At 43.7% G+C, this 15,382-nt stretch overlaps 1 protein-coding gene across 3 annotated transcripts in view; it reads left to right on the top strand.

Moving 5' to 3' along the window:
• The window catches only part of RBFOX1 (RNA binding fox-1 homolog 1), a 634,773-nt gene that overhangs the window by 409,181 nt on the left and 210,210 nt on the right, over nt 1-15,382 (top strand). For all 3 annotated transcript variants that reach the window (XM_058157660.1, XM_058157659.1, XM_058157658.1), the window contains exon 3: nt 7,991-8,134. In XM_058157660.1, the coding sequence (XP_058013643.1) occupies nt 7,991-8,134 (144 nt within the window). The remainder of the gene's footprint in view (nt 1-7,990; nt 8,135-15,382) is intronic.

Here is a 15,382-nt window from a genome sequence, read left to right as displayed (position 1 = left end):
GTGTATTTTATTCACGTATGTCTGTGCTATTTTTGTTAATTCATCTGTCTGAGCTCCTGGGCCGTGTTTAGCATTTGAAAACCATCTTTGAGTCTTTAGCAATACAGTTGTTACGTGTGTGTGTGTGTGTGTGTGTGTGTGTGTGTGTGTGTGCATGTTCATTACATAAATAAATCTTACCCTCCAAATATGTCTAGCAAAGCAGTTCTAGGCACTTGCGTTACGAGGCACTTCCTTGCTCACCTCTTCTTGGCAGCAAGTGATGTAGTGTGAGTGAGGAAAATCTTGATTCTATTAATGGAGCTGCAATTTGTTTGATATTACCTTCTGAAGGTCGTGTGCAATTTTTGGGAGCAATCCCAAGTTTGTAATACTAGGGAGATTGAAAGATGGCACTGAGCTGAGGTTTGGTTTAACCATTTGTCAACCAGTGTTGAACAATGGATGACTTGAATAGCACGTTTTTCAACCTCGGCAACTTTATTTTATTTTATTTTATTTTTCATATTTATATACCGCCCTATCTCCCTAAGGACTCAGGGCGGTTCACAGGCAGTTAAAATACATATAAATACAATTAAAAACGACAATTTAAAAACTTATTCTATAGCCCAAATTATTAAAAACAGTATAAATAGTAAAAACCCCTTAAAACCAGTTACTTTAAAATCTAATCTTTAACATGAGTAGACTGACCATACAGAGAGTGGTGAGCAAAGATGGGATTCAGCCGGTTCTGTCCAGTTTAGACAAACCAGTAGTGGTGACTGCGGGAGGCTCTGCCCACCCAGCTGGATGTAATGCACGAGTACTGTGCATGCACGGGAGGCCGTGCGCATGCGCACGCTCACATTTGTGAACCGGTAGGGAAGGTAAGCAAGTCCCACCTCTGGTGGTGAGGACAGCTGAGAAGTGTCAGGCCTGGAACCCTAAAGTCTAGTATGGTTTCCAGGCCTGACAGGAAGATTATAAGAAGCTCGCTGCCTGTTATTCAGCATACTGCTTATAAGCGCTGTGTGCTTAGAGTCAAAGCATTGTTAGAGACCCCGCACATCCACTTCACAGTCTGTTTCTGTCGCTCCCCTCTGGGAGGAGGTTTCAAAGTATTTCTCGCAGGACTGCCAGGTTCTGTAATACCTTTGTTTTTTCCCTATATGATATTCGTCTGGTATACTCGCAAGAATCATTTCTCTCGCCATGTATATGTATACATACAAAGTGGACTGTGTTGTTTCTCTGTGTCATATAAGATATGTGGGTTTATTAATTATTTTGTATTTATTTATTTTGTCATGTTCACATGTATGAATGTGTGTGAACATATGAACATGTATGAACATATGTATTGGAGGTGGTAATCTTTTGAGAGCCATATGGAACAAAATTTCATTTTAATGTATGCCAATTAGTGTACATTCAGAGTGACGATAAAGTTATTATTCTATTCTATTCTACTACAACTCCCAGAATTCCCCAACCAGCATGGTCAAGAACATTCTGGGCTTTTATATACAGGTAGTCCTCAACTTTGAACAGTTCACTTAGTGTCCACTTAAAACGGGACTGAAAAAAGGGACTTATGACCATTTTATACATATATGACTGTCTATGGAGATTCTCAGTCCTCCAGGTCATGGTTGTCCCAAAGGTGCTTTTTTTCAAGAGGCAACTGGACTTTCTGGTTTTTCTTTAAAGATGTTTTGCTTCTCGTCCAAGAAGCTTCTTCAGTTCTAACCAGATGGTGGTGACTGGAAGGATTTAGCTGCAGTGTCGCAGTGGTTAGAATGCAGTACTGCAGGCTACTTCTGCTGACTGCCAGCTACCTGAAGTTTGGCAGTTCGAATCTCACCAGGCTCAAGGTTGACTCAGCCTTCCATCCTTCTGAGGTCAGTAAAATGAGGAGCCAGTTTTGGGGTCCATATGCTGACTCTGTAAGCCGCTTAGAGAGGGCTGGAAATGAGCCATGGTGGCGCAGTGGTTAGAGTGCAGTACTTCAGGCTACTTCTGCTGACTGCCGGCTGCCTGCAATTTGGCAGTTCGACTCTCACCAGGCTCAAGGTTGACTCAGCCTGCCATCCTTCCGAGGTGGGTAAAATGAGGAGCCAGATTGTTGGGGGCAAGAGGCTGACTCTATAAACCGCTTAGACAGGGCTGTAAAGTACCATGAAGCAGTATATAAGTCTAAGTGCTATTGCTCTTCCTTTTCTCCTTCCTTCCTCCCTCCCTTCCTTCCTTCCTTCCTCCCTCCCTCCCTTCTTCCTTCCTTCCTTCCTTCCTTCCTTCCTTCCTTCCTTCCTTCCTTCCTTCCTTCCTTCCATCCATCCATGATGCACAGTGGTTAGAATGCAGCATTTCAGACTAACTGCCCACTACCAGCAGTTCGATCCTGACTGGCTTAAGGTTGACTCAGCCTTCCATCCTTCCGAGGTGGGTAAAATGAGGAGCCAGATTGTTGGGGGCCAGAGGCTGACTCTTTAAACTGCTTAGAGAGGGCTGTAAAGCATTGTGAAGTGGTCTATAAGTCTAAGTGATATTGCTATTTATACTCCTTGCAGACAGCTGGTCATTTGCATTCTTTTAGAGAGTCATTGAGGCTACTTATCTGTGTTCTCAAGGTCACCTGAGTAATGCAAATGGGTGTAGAGCCTTCTTGGAACCACTGAAAAGACTGTGTTGTAGACTGGAGATAGATGATGTCGTATTCCACTTGGCCGTTCTTGCTATGTAGTTCCCTTAAATTATACTAATTAAAATTATCTTACTCTTCTTGTACATACTGGGCTTTGATCCAATCCATTTGGATGTTTCAAAATGATTTAGGAAAAAAAATATTTGGGCAAGACTAAACAGAATAATTAAGACATGAAAGCATGATGTTGTAACTTTTTATTAACATAAAAACAATTTTATACTGGACTTTCCCACCCTAGTACTCAAATTTTGAAACCACCTCATAAAAACACAGATCAGGTCAAAACTTCATATAAAATCCATTCATAAAATAACAGGCTGTTGTTTTACTGCTGCAAACAGATTCCCAGTCATAAAGCAGGACTTTTGGTATCCTCTTTTCTGTTGTTTCCTAAGCATCCAGCGAAAATTTGTTGTTGTTATTAGTTGTGAAGCCGTGTCCGACCCATCACGACCCCATGGACAACATTCCTCCAGGCCTTCCTGTCCTCTACCTTCCTCTGGAGTCCATTTAAGCTCACGCCGATTGCTTCAGTGACTCCATCCAGCCACCTCATTCTCTGTCCTCCCCTTCTCCTTTTGCCCTCAATCTTTCCCAGCATGAGGCTCTTCTCCAGGGAGTCCTTCCTTCTCATTAGGTGGCCAAAGTATTTGAGTTTCATCTTCAGGATCTGGCCTTCTAAAGAGCAGTCAGGGTTGATCTCCTCTAGGATTGACTGGTTGGATGGCCTTGCAGTCCAAGGGACTCGCAGGAGTCTTATTCAGCACCAGAGTTTAAAGGCCTCAATTCTTTGACTCAGCCTTTCTTTCTTTTTTATAAATTTTTTTAATTTCCATTTTCCAACATCATATTTATGTACCATCTGTTATCCATCATTAATCATTAATTTTTATTTATTGCTTATTCGGGCCTGCCCGACTGCCACTTCCTTTCTTCACAACCTCCCTCTACCCTCTACTACTTTCCCATCCTTCATCTCCTTCACTTTACTACTTCCTCTCCTTCTTCTCCACTCCTCCCTTCTTCCACCCTTTCTAACCTTCTTAGTCCCCTCCTCCTTCTCAACTCTTTCCTACCTACTTTCTTCCCTCCTTCTACTCCTCTCTCCCTTTCTTTCTGAAATGGCAGTCGAGTAACCCCAATATCATTTCAAATTTTAATTTCATATCTTCAATCATTACTGTGCATTAATAACCAATCCATGTATCATTTCCCCCCCCTCCCCCCTCCCCCCTCCTCCCCCCTTCCTCCCCCCCGGACTCCCCAGAGCAAATACCAAGTATTATAACCAACAATCACAAGCTAAAATATACAAAATATACATAAACTCCCACCCCTCTCTAAAACTTTAAATCCCCTTACAATAAAAATAAAGAGATAAGAAAGAGTAATAAAAAAAAAGAGAAAAGGAACAATACCAGTACAATCTTCCCTTCATATATTACTTCTTCTTACAGTCCAGTTTTAAAATTAGTCCATCTTCTCAAATTCAAATTTTCTCTACTTGTATATTCCTTCAAATTTCATAAGTCCATTTCTTAAATTACAGTCCATCTTCAACTCAGCCTTTCTTATGGTCCAACTTTCACAGCCATACATTGCAACTGGGAAAACCATAGCCTTGACTAGATGCACTTTTGTTGGCAGGGTGATGTCTCTGGTTTTTAGTACACTGTCTAGATTTGCCATAGCTTTCCTCCCCAGGAGCAAGCATCTTTTAATTTCTTGGCTGCAGTCCCCATCTGCGGTGATCTTGGAGCCCAGGAAAATAAAATCTGTCACTACCTCCATTTCTTCCCCATCTGTTTGCCAGGAATTGAGAGGGCTGGATGCCCTGATATTATTTTTCTTAATGTTGAGTTTCAAGCCAACTTTTGCACTCTCCTCCTTCACCCATATTAAGAGGCTCTTTAGTTCCTCCTCGCTTTCTGCCATTAGAGTGGTATCATTGGCATCTGCATTCTGGTTTTCCCAGATGTGCCAGTTTACCTATCCTAGTAAATAGAACTTTGAAATATGCTTGCGTCCGAGTTTTTATCTGGAGTTGGGTTTTTTCCAGAACACTGAAACTGAGGTTGTTGATATTTCTCCTGGCAATCTTAATTCCAATTTTTGATTCATCTAGCCCCTCCTTTCTTATGAAGTGCTCTGCATATAAGTTAAATAGGCAGGGCAACAGTATATAACCTTGCCAGACTCCTTTCCCAGTTTTGAACCAATCAGTGGTTCCGTGTCCAGTTCTCACTGTTGCTTCTTTACCTGCATATAGGTTTCTCAAGAGACAAATAAGATGGTCTGGTACTTCCATCTTTTTAAGAACTTGCCAAAATTTGTTGTGATCCACACAATCAAAGGCTTTAGCATAGTCAATGAAGCAGAAGTAAATGTTTTTCTGGAACTCCCTAGCTTTCTCCATGATCCAGCATATGTTGGCAATTTGATCTCTACTTCCTCTGCTTCTTTGAAATCCTGCTGTACGTCTGGTAGTTCTCGATCCACATACTGCTGGAGCCTAACTTGTAGGATTTTAAGCATAACCTTACTAGCATATGAAATGAGTGCAATGGTGCGATAGTTTGAACATTGTTTGGAGTTGCCTTTCTTTGGAATTGGAATGTAAACTGACCTTTTCCAATCCTGTGGCCTCTATTGAGTTTTCCAAATTTGCTGGCAAATTGAGTGTAGCACTTTTACTGCATTGTCTTTTAAGATTTTGAATAGCTCAGGTGGAATACTGTCTCCTCCACTAGCTTTGTTGTTGCTCAGATTTCCTAAGACCCATTTGGCTTCACATTCCAGGAAGTCTGGCTCGAGGTAACCCATTGTGGTTATCAGGGATGTTAAGCTCGTTCTTGTATAGTTCTTCTGTGTAATTTTGCCACCTCTTCTTAATCTCTTCTGCCTCTGTTAGGTCCTTGCCACTTTGGTCCTTTATCATGCCCATCTTTGCATAAAGCGTTCCCTTCATATCTCCAATTTTCTTGAAGAGATCTCTGGTCCTCCCTATTCTATTGTTTTCTTCTATTTCTTTGCACTGTTCATTTAAGAATGCATTCTTATCTCTTCTAGCTATTCTCTGGAATTCTGCATTCAACTGGGCGTAACTTTCCTTTCGCTTCCCTTGCCTTTCGCTTCCCTTCTTGCCTCAGCTATTTGCAAAGCTTCCTCAGAACCATTTTGCTTTCTTGCCTTTCTTTTTCTTTGGGATGGTTTTAGTTGCAGTGAAAATTAGGTGATCCTTAAAAGTTGAGATTAGTTCTTAGTGAATTACTGCAGAAAATGATTAGAAACCCACATGCAAATATTCATCCATGCATCTGCATAATACTTTCCTGTCTAGCACCTTTTAATCCAGCCTGTTATGTAAAATAATTACCATTGTGATATGTATCCTTGACTTCCCGCAGACGGAGATAGGTGTGAAAGCCAATGAGATCATCGTTTATTTGCCAAAATAATAATACACATACGCTAAAATCACACAGGCAACCCATCTATTAATCCCAATGCTTCTAGCAGACAGCAGTTTGAGAAAGACTGATATAGACACAGAATGCATCCTTGGACACAGAATACAGGTGCTCCTTGATTTATGCCCACAATTGAGCCCATGTCGTATGCCAATCCCCCTCCGACGACCGGGTCTAGGAAGTCCGTATCAAACGTGGCAACGAAGCCTCTGCAGCTTGTCAAATTCCTTCGAGGTTTATCAGGGCAGGCAGGAGTCCAAGTTGTGACTTCAGCGATAGAATCTAATAGCAGCAAACTAGATGAGACTTTGCTTGACTCAAGGTCGGAATGCCACAAGCAGGTCCTTTATATAGGCTGTGGGGTGTGGCTCCATGACTCAGCATTTATCCAGGCCTGCCCCTCCCTTCCTTCTGCTGGCATCGCCTCTCAGATCTCCGGAAGTGAGGATCCTCCCCCTTTGAATTCTCTTCAGCTGGATCTGCTGTCGGTAATTCCAGCACGTGGCTGGCTTCCTGCTCACACGCTGTAGGAGTGAAGTTTATCAGGCTTGTCTATTCACTCCTGACATCCTGTCCGGGCATGGGGCCAGGGTCGGGGGCTGGAGGCATGACAGGCCGTTCATCTTCATTATCGGACTCCGAGTCTGATAACAGGCTCGGGTGTAGACGGGAGGGGCCCGGCTGAGGAGAGGAGGGAGGATGAGGCCCAACAGCCCAACATTTGTGCTGCTAACTGAGACATTGGTTAAGTGAGTTTTGTCCCATTTTACAACCTTTCTTCACAGATGTTGTTAAGTGAATCACAGCAGTTATTAAATTAGTAACACGGTTGTGAAGCAAATCGGGCTCCTCGATTGCCTGTCAGAAGGTCGCAAAAGGGGATCACATGACCCCAGGACACTGCAGCCGTCAGGTGCCAACTATCTGAATTTTGATCACATTGCTATCGGGATGCTGCAATGACCTTAAGTGTGAAAAATGGTCATAAGTCACTTTATTCATGTGCTGTTGAATTGTTGCAAGTCGAGGACTACCTGTCATAAATGTGTCAACCCTGAAGCAAACCTGGCTGAGGCCATCTTGGAGACTTCAGGGTTTGCCACAAAGCAGAAGAAGGTTTAGGGAGGGAGGGAAATAGGTAGAGGGGGTTTTGTAGCCAAAACAATAAATTTTTCCTGTGGGAACCAAGGCCATTCTCACAGGTGGCTGACCGGAGGAGGAGTGAAGTAACCAAGCAACCAGCCAGCACCTTGATTGGACTGCGTAACCAAGTGGACTTGGGGGGAAAGGAGAAACTTTTACTTTTTAATTAGGCGAGAGTCGGTTTTCACCAGTTGTGTCAATATGATGTATCCAGTAAATTGTGCTTTGAGGAATTTGCCTGCCTCAGAGTTCTGCTTTCTATGGGTGCATTACTTGGAGTGCTGATATCATGAATTAGTCTTACTTCTTTATTTATTAAACTTATACGTCACACATTTTACTCTGCAAAGTTTCTCTGGGCAAATCGCAAAACAAGCAAAAACAAGCAAACGTATCTAAGTAGTGATTCAAAGGCGGAACCTTGGGAGAAGTTTGACAGGTCCCACATCTCAAGACATGAACCGACAGGAGACCCCAAGCTAGGTGCAACTGATTTAACTTTGCTTTTGGTGGTGCTGTGGATTTTTTTGCAGGTTGTTCGTTTCTTCCGCCATTGCTGTAAGCACCTTGCCCAAAAACTGCACTGCAATTTCTTTCAGGAAGTGGAAAAGAAAAGTCTCGGTGCAAAATAGATTCTGATCGCTCGATTAACTTTCTCTCCCCTCTGTCTCTCGAATTCTTTTAGCAGACGGACGATGCAGCACAGACCGACGGTCAGCAACAGACACAATCTTCTGAAAACACAGAGAACAAATCACAGCCCAAACGGCTGCATGTTTCAAATATCCCCTTCAGATTTCGGGATCCAGACCTCAGACAAATGTTTGGGGTAAGCAGTGGTTTCCTTATAACGCTCTTCATTTTTGCTTTTATTCCTTATTTACGTTCAGTATGTATCTATGTATGTAGGTATTCAGCTGCCCATCTCATTCTCAGCCACTCGTTGAAAATCGAGCTAGGTAAAACATTTTTGGGCAACAGTTTATTTAAACATGATTCAACGTGTCAAGACCCACAAATAACACACTTTCTCAGCCAAGCGTGCAGGTGAGGCTGACCAAATTCCTGGCCCCGGTGCCTGAGGGAAGAGTCAGATTTTTATTATTATTATTATTATTTATTAAATTTTTATACCGCCCTTCTCCCGAAGGACTCAGGGCGGTGTACAGCCAACGATAAAACAAAATATATACAATTAAAACAACATTTAAAACATAGCAAATTATAAAGGCTGATAAATTAAAATTTAGATTTTAAAATTTTAAAATATTAATAAACCCCAAATTTAAAATTCTACACTATTATGCCAGTCCCGCTTGAATAAATAGGTGTGTTTTAAGCTCACGACGGAAGTTCCGAAGATCAGGCACTTGACGTAGGCCAGGGGGAAGTTCATTCCAGAGCGTCGCTGCCCCCACAGAGAAGGCCCTACTCCTGGGGGCCGCCAGCCGACACTGTTTGGCGGACGGCACCCTGAGGAGACCCTCTCTGTGAGAGCGTACGGGTCGGTGGGAGGCAAAGGGTAACAGCAGGTGGTCCCGTAAGTACCCGGGTCCTAAGCCATGGAGCGCTTTAAAGGTGGTAACCAAAATCTTGAAGCGCACCCGAAAAACCACAGGAAGCCAGTGCAGACTACGAAGTAGTGATGTCACGTGGGAGCCACGAGCAGCTCCCGTTACTACTTGCGCAGCCGCATTCTGGACTAACTGTAGCCTCCGGGTGCATCTCAAGGGCAGCCCCATGTAGAGAGCGTTGCAGTAATCCAACCTAGATGTAACCAGAGCATGAGTGACCGTGCATAAGGCATCCCGGTCAAGGAAGGGACGCAGCTGGTGGACCAAGCGAACTTGGTAAAAGACTTTTAAAGTTTTCTGAAAAGCTAAAGTCAAAGTCCTCAAAACCTTGAGGGAAAATGTAGAGGCCAAGCACTATGACATCTCTTTAACAAACCATGTCTTCTTCAGCTGCTAGGACCTAGCTGGGCAGCCTCATTCTGATGCTGAATTGTGCAATTTACTTATCTACTTTGTTGTGTCTGCACCCCCAGAGCCGGGCCTCCTGCTAGAAAGTGACTTAGAAAGTGAGGGAGAAGGGCCGTCAGGACTTACCTTGGGAGCACTGGCTTCCCTGGCTCAGCTCCAGGAGCCAGAGGCAGGTCAGGTGGAAGAGATAACAAGGCCTCCGTCCCCTGACTCTTCCCCCCCAGGCCACACCTTCAGACCCAGCTGATGGCAATCAGGCTTGGTTGGACCCTAGGTTTCATAGGCAGGAGAGGAGGGAACAACAGAAGCAGGGGTGGGGCAGGCCTAGGAAGTGCTAAGTCATGGAGCCACACCCCACAGGATATAAAAGGCAGCGAGAACTGCTGTGCCTCTTCATAGCAGGCAAATCAACTGATTAACTAAGAGCTGAAGTTTATTCCTGGGTGACTCATCTGGCAGACGCTCGCTATTCTGCTGCCAGAGCTGATAGTGCCAGCTAATTAAGCCGGATGGAGGCGAAGGAGGACAGAACATACTTCTTTTTTTATATATATAACAAGTTTTTTTATTTTGAACACATTAAAACACAAGACAAACATACAACATTTATATACATATCACTGTTTCTTATCAGCTATTCAGAGCGGTCCTTTCTTACTATTTATACATATTTTAATTCTATCTTATTCTACTTTCATATTATCTGTCTTCCTTTACTTCATCTACATTTCATCTACATTCATCTACATTTTCTTTATTTCATCTACATACAGATTTTTTACCTTGTTCAATTTTCATTATCTTTCCTATTTTCCAACCATTCATACCATCTACACCAGACCTTATAATATTCTGTATCCTCTTCTTCTTTGATGCTAAATTGTGCAATTTACTTATCTACTTCTTTTTGGTATTCCACTCTGGTATTGGTTTGCAGAAAACAAAAGGAAAAAAGAAAAGAAAAGAAAAATGTATTATAATGTATCACATCTAATACAGTTTATAGACTCATGGAGGTAACACCTATGCATTTAAATGAATGAACTGGATTTTGTAAGCTCTCTAACAGTTTGTGGCATAAAAGATGCATTATTAGATTGTACCAGATCTTTTAGTCCTGAAGTTGATGAAGGATGCCATTTGACACCATCCCCACCGAACTGAGGTTGAACTGACAAGTATTGTCCTGTAGCTCTTCTGGAAATTGCTAGAAGCCAGTTTCTAAATTCTGGTAGCATGGAAGACAGCAGATGTAGAGCCACACAGACTGGCGGGAACATAACTCCAAGACTCTGAAATACTAGCAGGATGGTCTCGAGTTACTGAGAAGGAGAGCAGCAAACTCTTCTTGCAAGATGTCTGATGTTCAAATGGAAGGCCAACTGCGCTGAAGAAATATGACCATCCAGTGCGGAAGCTTTCCAGTATCAAATGGAAAGATGGAACGTAGGTGCTGAAACAGGGACATTGTCTATGTCCATACTCCATCCGAAAATACAAGAGCAGAAGGAATGTAGTCCAAGGCAGGGGTCTCCAACCTTGGTCCCTTTAAGACTTGTGGACTTCAACTCCCAGAGCCCCTCATCCAGCAAAGCTGGCTGAAGAACTCTGGGAGTTGAAGTCCACAAGTCTTAAAGGGACCAAGGTTGGAGACCCCTGATCCAAGGGATGGTTTTTCATTGAACCATAGAGTTGGAAGGGACCTAGTGAGTCAGCTGGTCCCAACTCTTGCCTAATTCAAGAATCTTCATACCATCTCAAACAAATGGCTGCCTATTCTTTCTTGAAAATTTTAAGCAATGCAGTACCTATCAGTCCAGGTGGCAGTCTACCCCATTGCTTCATAGTTCTCTTGTCATTGGGATATTCCTTTTTATTTCAAGTCTGAATCGCTCTCTGTGACCCTTCACCCAATGGTTCTTCTCATACCCTACAATGCTGTGGAGACTAAATCCATACCCTCTTCCTTGTGACCTCCCTTCATGTATTGGAAGACTGCGATCAGATTTCCTCTTAGCTAAATATACCTTGTTCCTTTAACTGTTCTTCATAGGATTATAGCCTGCAACCCCCTTTTTTCACCAATGAGTTGTTCTAACCAAAGAACGGCTGATGTCGGACCTATATATTTATATTCTGGGGTGGGATACAGCCGGTTCGGACCAGTTTGGACGAACCGGATGCTAATTTTACATCTGATTTGTGGAACTGGTAGTTGCAAGGACTGGCTGGCTCCTCCCGCCCTGCCCCGCCACTCCCAGGAGTCTCCACGCAGCTCATTTTGGATGCCAGGTAAGTGCAGAGCCTGCGCAGAAGTTCTGGGAGGACGAAAAATGAGCCTCATGGACGTTCCGGAAGTCCAGAAACAGGCCTGTTTCTGTCCTCTGGAAGGTCTTCGGAGCCTGGGAGAGGCCATTTTTGCTCTCCTGGAGGCTCGAAGAAAATCTCTGGAGCTTGGGGAGGGCGAAAATGCCCCATCCCCCCCCGCCATGGTGCAGGAAGCCAAGTAGGCCACGCCTACCATGGGCACACCCATCCTGCAACTGGGCAGAGAACCAGTTGCTAGAATTTTTGAATTCCACCCCTGTTTATTGATAGCAAAACATATTTCAAGGAACATATTGGGGAGGGTTTCAGATTGGGGCTCATGTCCCTGTTTGTTATCTTTCTTCCCCATTGCCTGTCTTAATGCCTCCATCTGGAACCTCTTGATAACCAATCATGACAGAAGGTGCATGTTTTGGGTCATCCACCCCAGCGTCACAAGAAGCCTGGATGACTAAGAATCTTCACTGACATATTGTGATACACTTTGGGGAAGAAAACATGAGGGTTGGTGCAGGAATACCCCTAAGGATTTAAGGAGTTGGCATATTCTGATGACCCACTGCTTACTCATATTCCCCTAACTTGCTCAGACTGAAGAAGCTGCTTGGTTGGGCAGTGAAACATCTGAAACCAACAAGAAAATACAGTAGTGGCCAAAATTGTGGAAACCTTTTGGGAAAGGTCGTTCATTTTGTGAACGAGTGAGCTGGATGGGTGTTCCGTGTCTTGGCTGGCTTTAGATATGAAGATCAAAACACAAGGTTAACTAGTATTAGAAATGGTTCTGTTACTTCTAGATTTCTGGGGTTATTTGTGGATAGACATTTTCTTGAGTGTTTTTGATATGATTCTGGGGTCTTTCTGCCGAGAGCCAAGAAACTGCTGGGAAATGTGGGGGTTTTTTGGTTTTGGTTTTTTTAAATGAACTATGAGAAGAACTGTTTTAAAAAGTAAACTCCTTGATGGTTTCCCAACAATAACTGCTTTGCAGGCAGTGTCCAAGCTGTCTATACTTCCCAAATTACCAAATTTCAAGGTTTTGCTTCAAGAGCAGTTGAAGAGTTGTGGAAGGCTGAGAAGCACAAGAAAACATGTCTGATAGAGAGATACTTTGTCATCTTGTAATGTGTTGTGACCCAGGCCCAAGTAGGTAGTAGGAAACTCAGTCAGTGTAAAAACAAACAAACTTTATTTGAACAGCTGAGGATTACTTCATTCTCAGCGTAGTTCAACTAAATTAAAGCAAATTCCTCTCAACACAATTCCTCAGTCCTATCACCAACCTTGGTCCAATTAGGCAAACTGCCAAAGGCTTTTCTTGGCAAAAGTTCAGAAGACACTGATACAAATGCAGCAAGACAAAGTTATCAATGTTGTTTTCCAGCAAAGAGCACAAATGCCGTTGCTTGTCTGTTTTAAGCCTTATGGGAGGGGCCAGTCATCTCTTGGCCCTACTCCTGAGTCGTCCTCTTTCTTGAGCTGCTCTTGCCTTTTGGCAGCTCTTCTCATCCGTGCATTAGGAACAGGCTCCTCCTGTTTCTCTGGCTCCCTACTGTCAGTCTCTGGAGGCTCTGGAGTCCACACCTCACTCCCCGATGGCCCTGGACCCACCTCTGCCCCTGATGCAGACCCCTCATCCAGGCCTTCCCCAGCCTCCATGACTGACCCACACTCTTCCTCAGCCTCATCGCTGTCTGACTCCATTGCCAGCTCCGCAGGCTGTTGGCGGACCACAACATAATGTTTTACAAACACAGTCATACAACTGTGAAATACAAATTCATTGGAATCACTCTTCCAGCTTAGGAATCATGGCCCCAAGTGCTCCTACCACACCGAGACTGCTTTGGCCTTGACTTTCAACATCCTCTCCAGTTCCTCCTTCAGGCCCTGTTCCTTTTCCAGTATCTCATACTTTTTCTTCCTGATGTTGCTGTCTGTCGTGTCCCACTCCTCCGCTGACGGCCGGGTCAGGGAAATCCGAATCAGGCTTGCCTCTGCAGCTCTGCCCAAAGTCCTAGCAAAGTCCTCAGAGCAGGCAGGAGACCAGTAAGTGACTTCAGCAAGATAAGTTCGACTTTGCCTGACTCAGAGACTGCCAGAAAGCAGATCCTTTATATAGGCCATGGGGTGTGGCTCCATGACTCAGCACTCATTAAGGCCTGCCCCTCCCTTCCTTCTGTTGCCTCCGCCTATCCAATCTTCTGATGCGAGGGTCACTCCAATCAGCAGCTGTTGGAAGTAAACTTTCCTCAGGCTCACATGCTGTGGAGGAGGGGGAGGGGTCTAGCTGCTCCGTTTGCCTGGGCATGGAGTCAGGGCTGGGGCCGGGAGGTGCTCCTTCTTCTGCAGTTTGTCTGGGCATGGAGCCAGGACTGGGGCCGGGAGGCATACATTCCTCCGTGTTCGGGAGCAGATAAGAAGGCCCCGGCTGCTCTGAGGGCGGGCAAGACACAACACTGTCACTTGGCACCACTACATCTGTTACCCACACTGTCTTCTGGTCCCTTTTAACTACCGTGATATCTGATTGATTGGCCAATACCTGTCTATACATGTGGATCTGGAAGTTGCACAGGATTTTAGCTCTCTTATTCCCTACAACCATATGTGGAATTTCTGATCTAGACTTGACACTCTTGTCCCATAGACTGTGTAGATGCTGCTCTATACAATGCAATTACAATGGTACCTCGGAACCAGGGGCGGGTTTCAAAACCTGTCACTACTGGTTTGCTCTTGCGCATGCTCACACATGTGCGCAATGCTTCTGCATGTGTACAGAAGCATCCGGGCAGGTGGGCGGAGCTTCCCACCACCACCGCTACCAGTTCGCCCGCTCCAGGGCAAACTGATAGCAACCCACCACTGCTCAGTACTCATTGTTAATTGGTTCCGGGAAACGCGATGAGTATCAAAAACAATGAGTACCGAACAAGTTTTTCCCATAAAGAATAATCCAGTGAGACAAAAGGTAGCTGACATGGACAAGTTCAAGGTTGTGCACTAAGTACCGAACAAATAATGAGTACCGGGACAATTTTTGTGTGTGTCAAAATGTGTTGAGTACAAAATCTGATGACTTTCAAAGCAGTTTGAATCCACTGTACTTGGCTGTGCCGTTCAGTGTATGCTTTTCCCAAAATTTCCCCACTTGGGAATTCCCCAATTAAGAAAAACAGGGGGGGAAAAACCTGCAAGAAACAGTACAGATTTTTTTTAAAAAAAAAAAAAGAAATATAAGAAGAGACTTCCAATCTTCTTTATTGCAATTAAAAACAAACTAATTATTCCACTTCCTCTTTTAAGATTATTACACAACTTACCTTTTAAGCCTTTCTCACACAGAGGTGGACAAAGGGAACAAAATGTTGATTCTCTTGAAATTAAAATGTTCAATTCTCTTGAAATTAAGGCTAGCCCACCGTTTAAGACTAATTTATCTTAATTAATTAACTAATTGCACTTTAAATGAATGAAGACATTACATTATTAATGGGTTCCTTTTACCATGAAAAAGGAAATAATTTGCCATTCAATTAAGATGCTTGTAGTGGGTTTGTTAACATCATTGGAAGGATAACATTTTAAATATATCCCTTTGACAGCAGCATACTGGAGCTGAACTCATATTCCAAAGTGCTTCTTTCTCAAAGAGTTGTGGTTTCTTTATTTCTTTACTACATTTGTGTAGCTGTCCATCTGGCCAGTGTGACTCTGGGTGGCTCACAGCAATTAAAAAGACAACAGCAACCATAAAAAATAAA

This window comes from Ahaetulla prasina, chromosome 14 (genome assembly GCF_028640845.1).
Source record: "Ahaetulla prasina isolate Xishuangbanna chromosome 14, ASM2864084v1, whole genome shotgun sequence".
Lineage (NCBI taxonomy): Eukaryota > Metazoa > Chordata > Lepidosauria > Squamata > Colubridae > Ahaetulla > Ahaetulla prasina.
The sequence above is the reverse complement of the archived record's forward strand: the minus strand, read 5'-3'. Positions and strand labels throughout refer to the sequence as shown.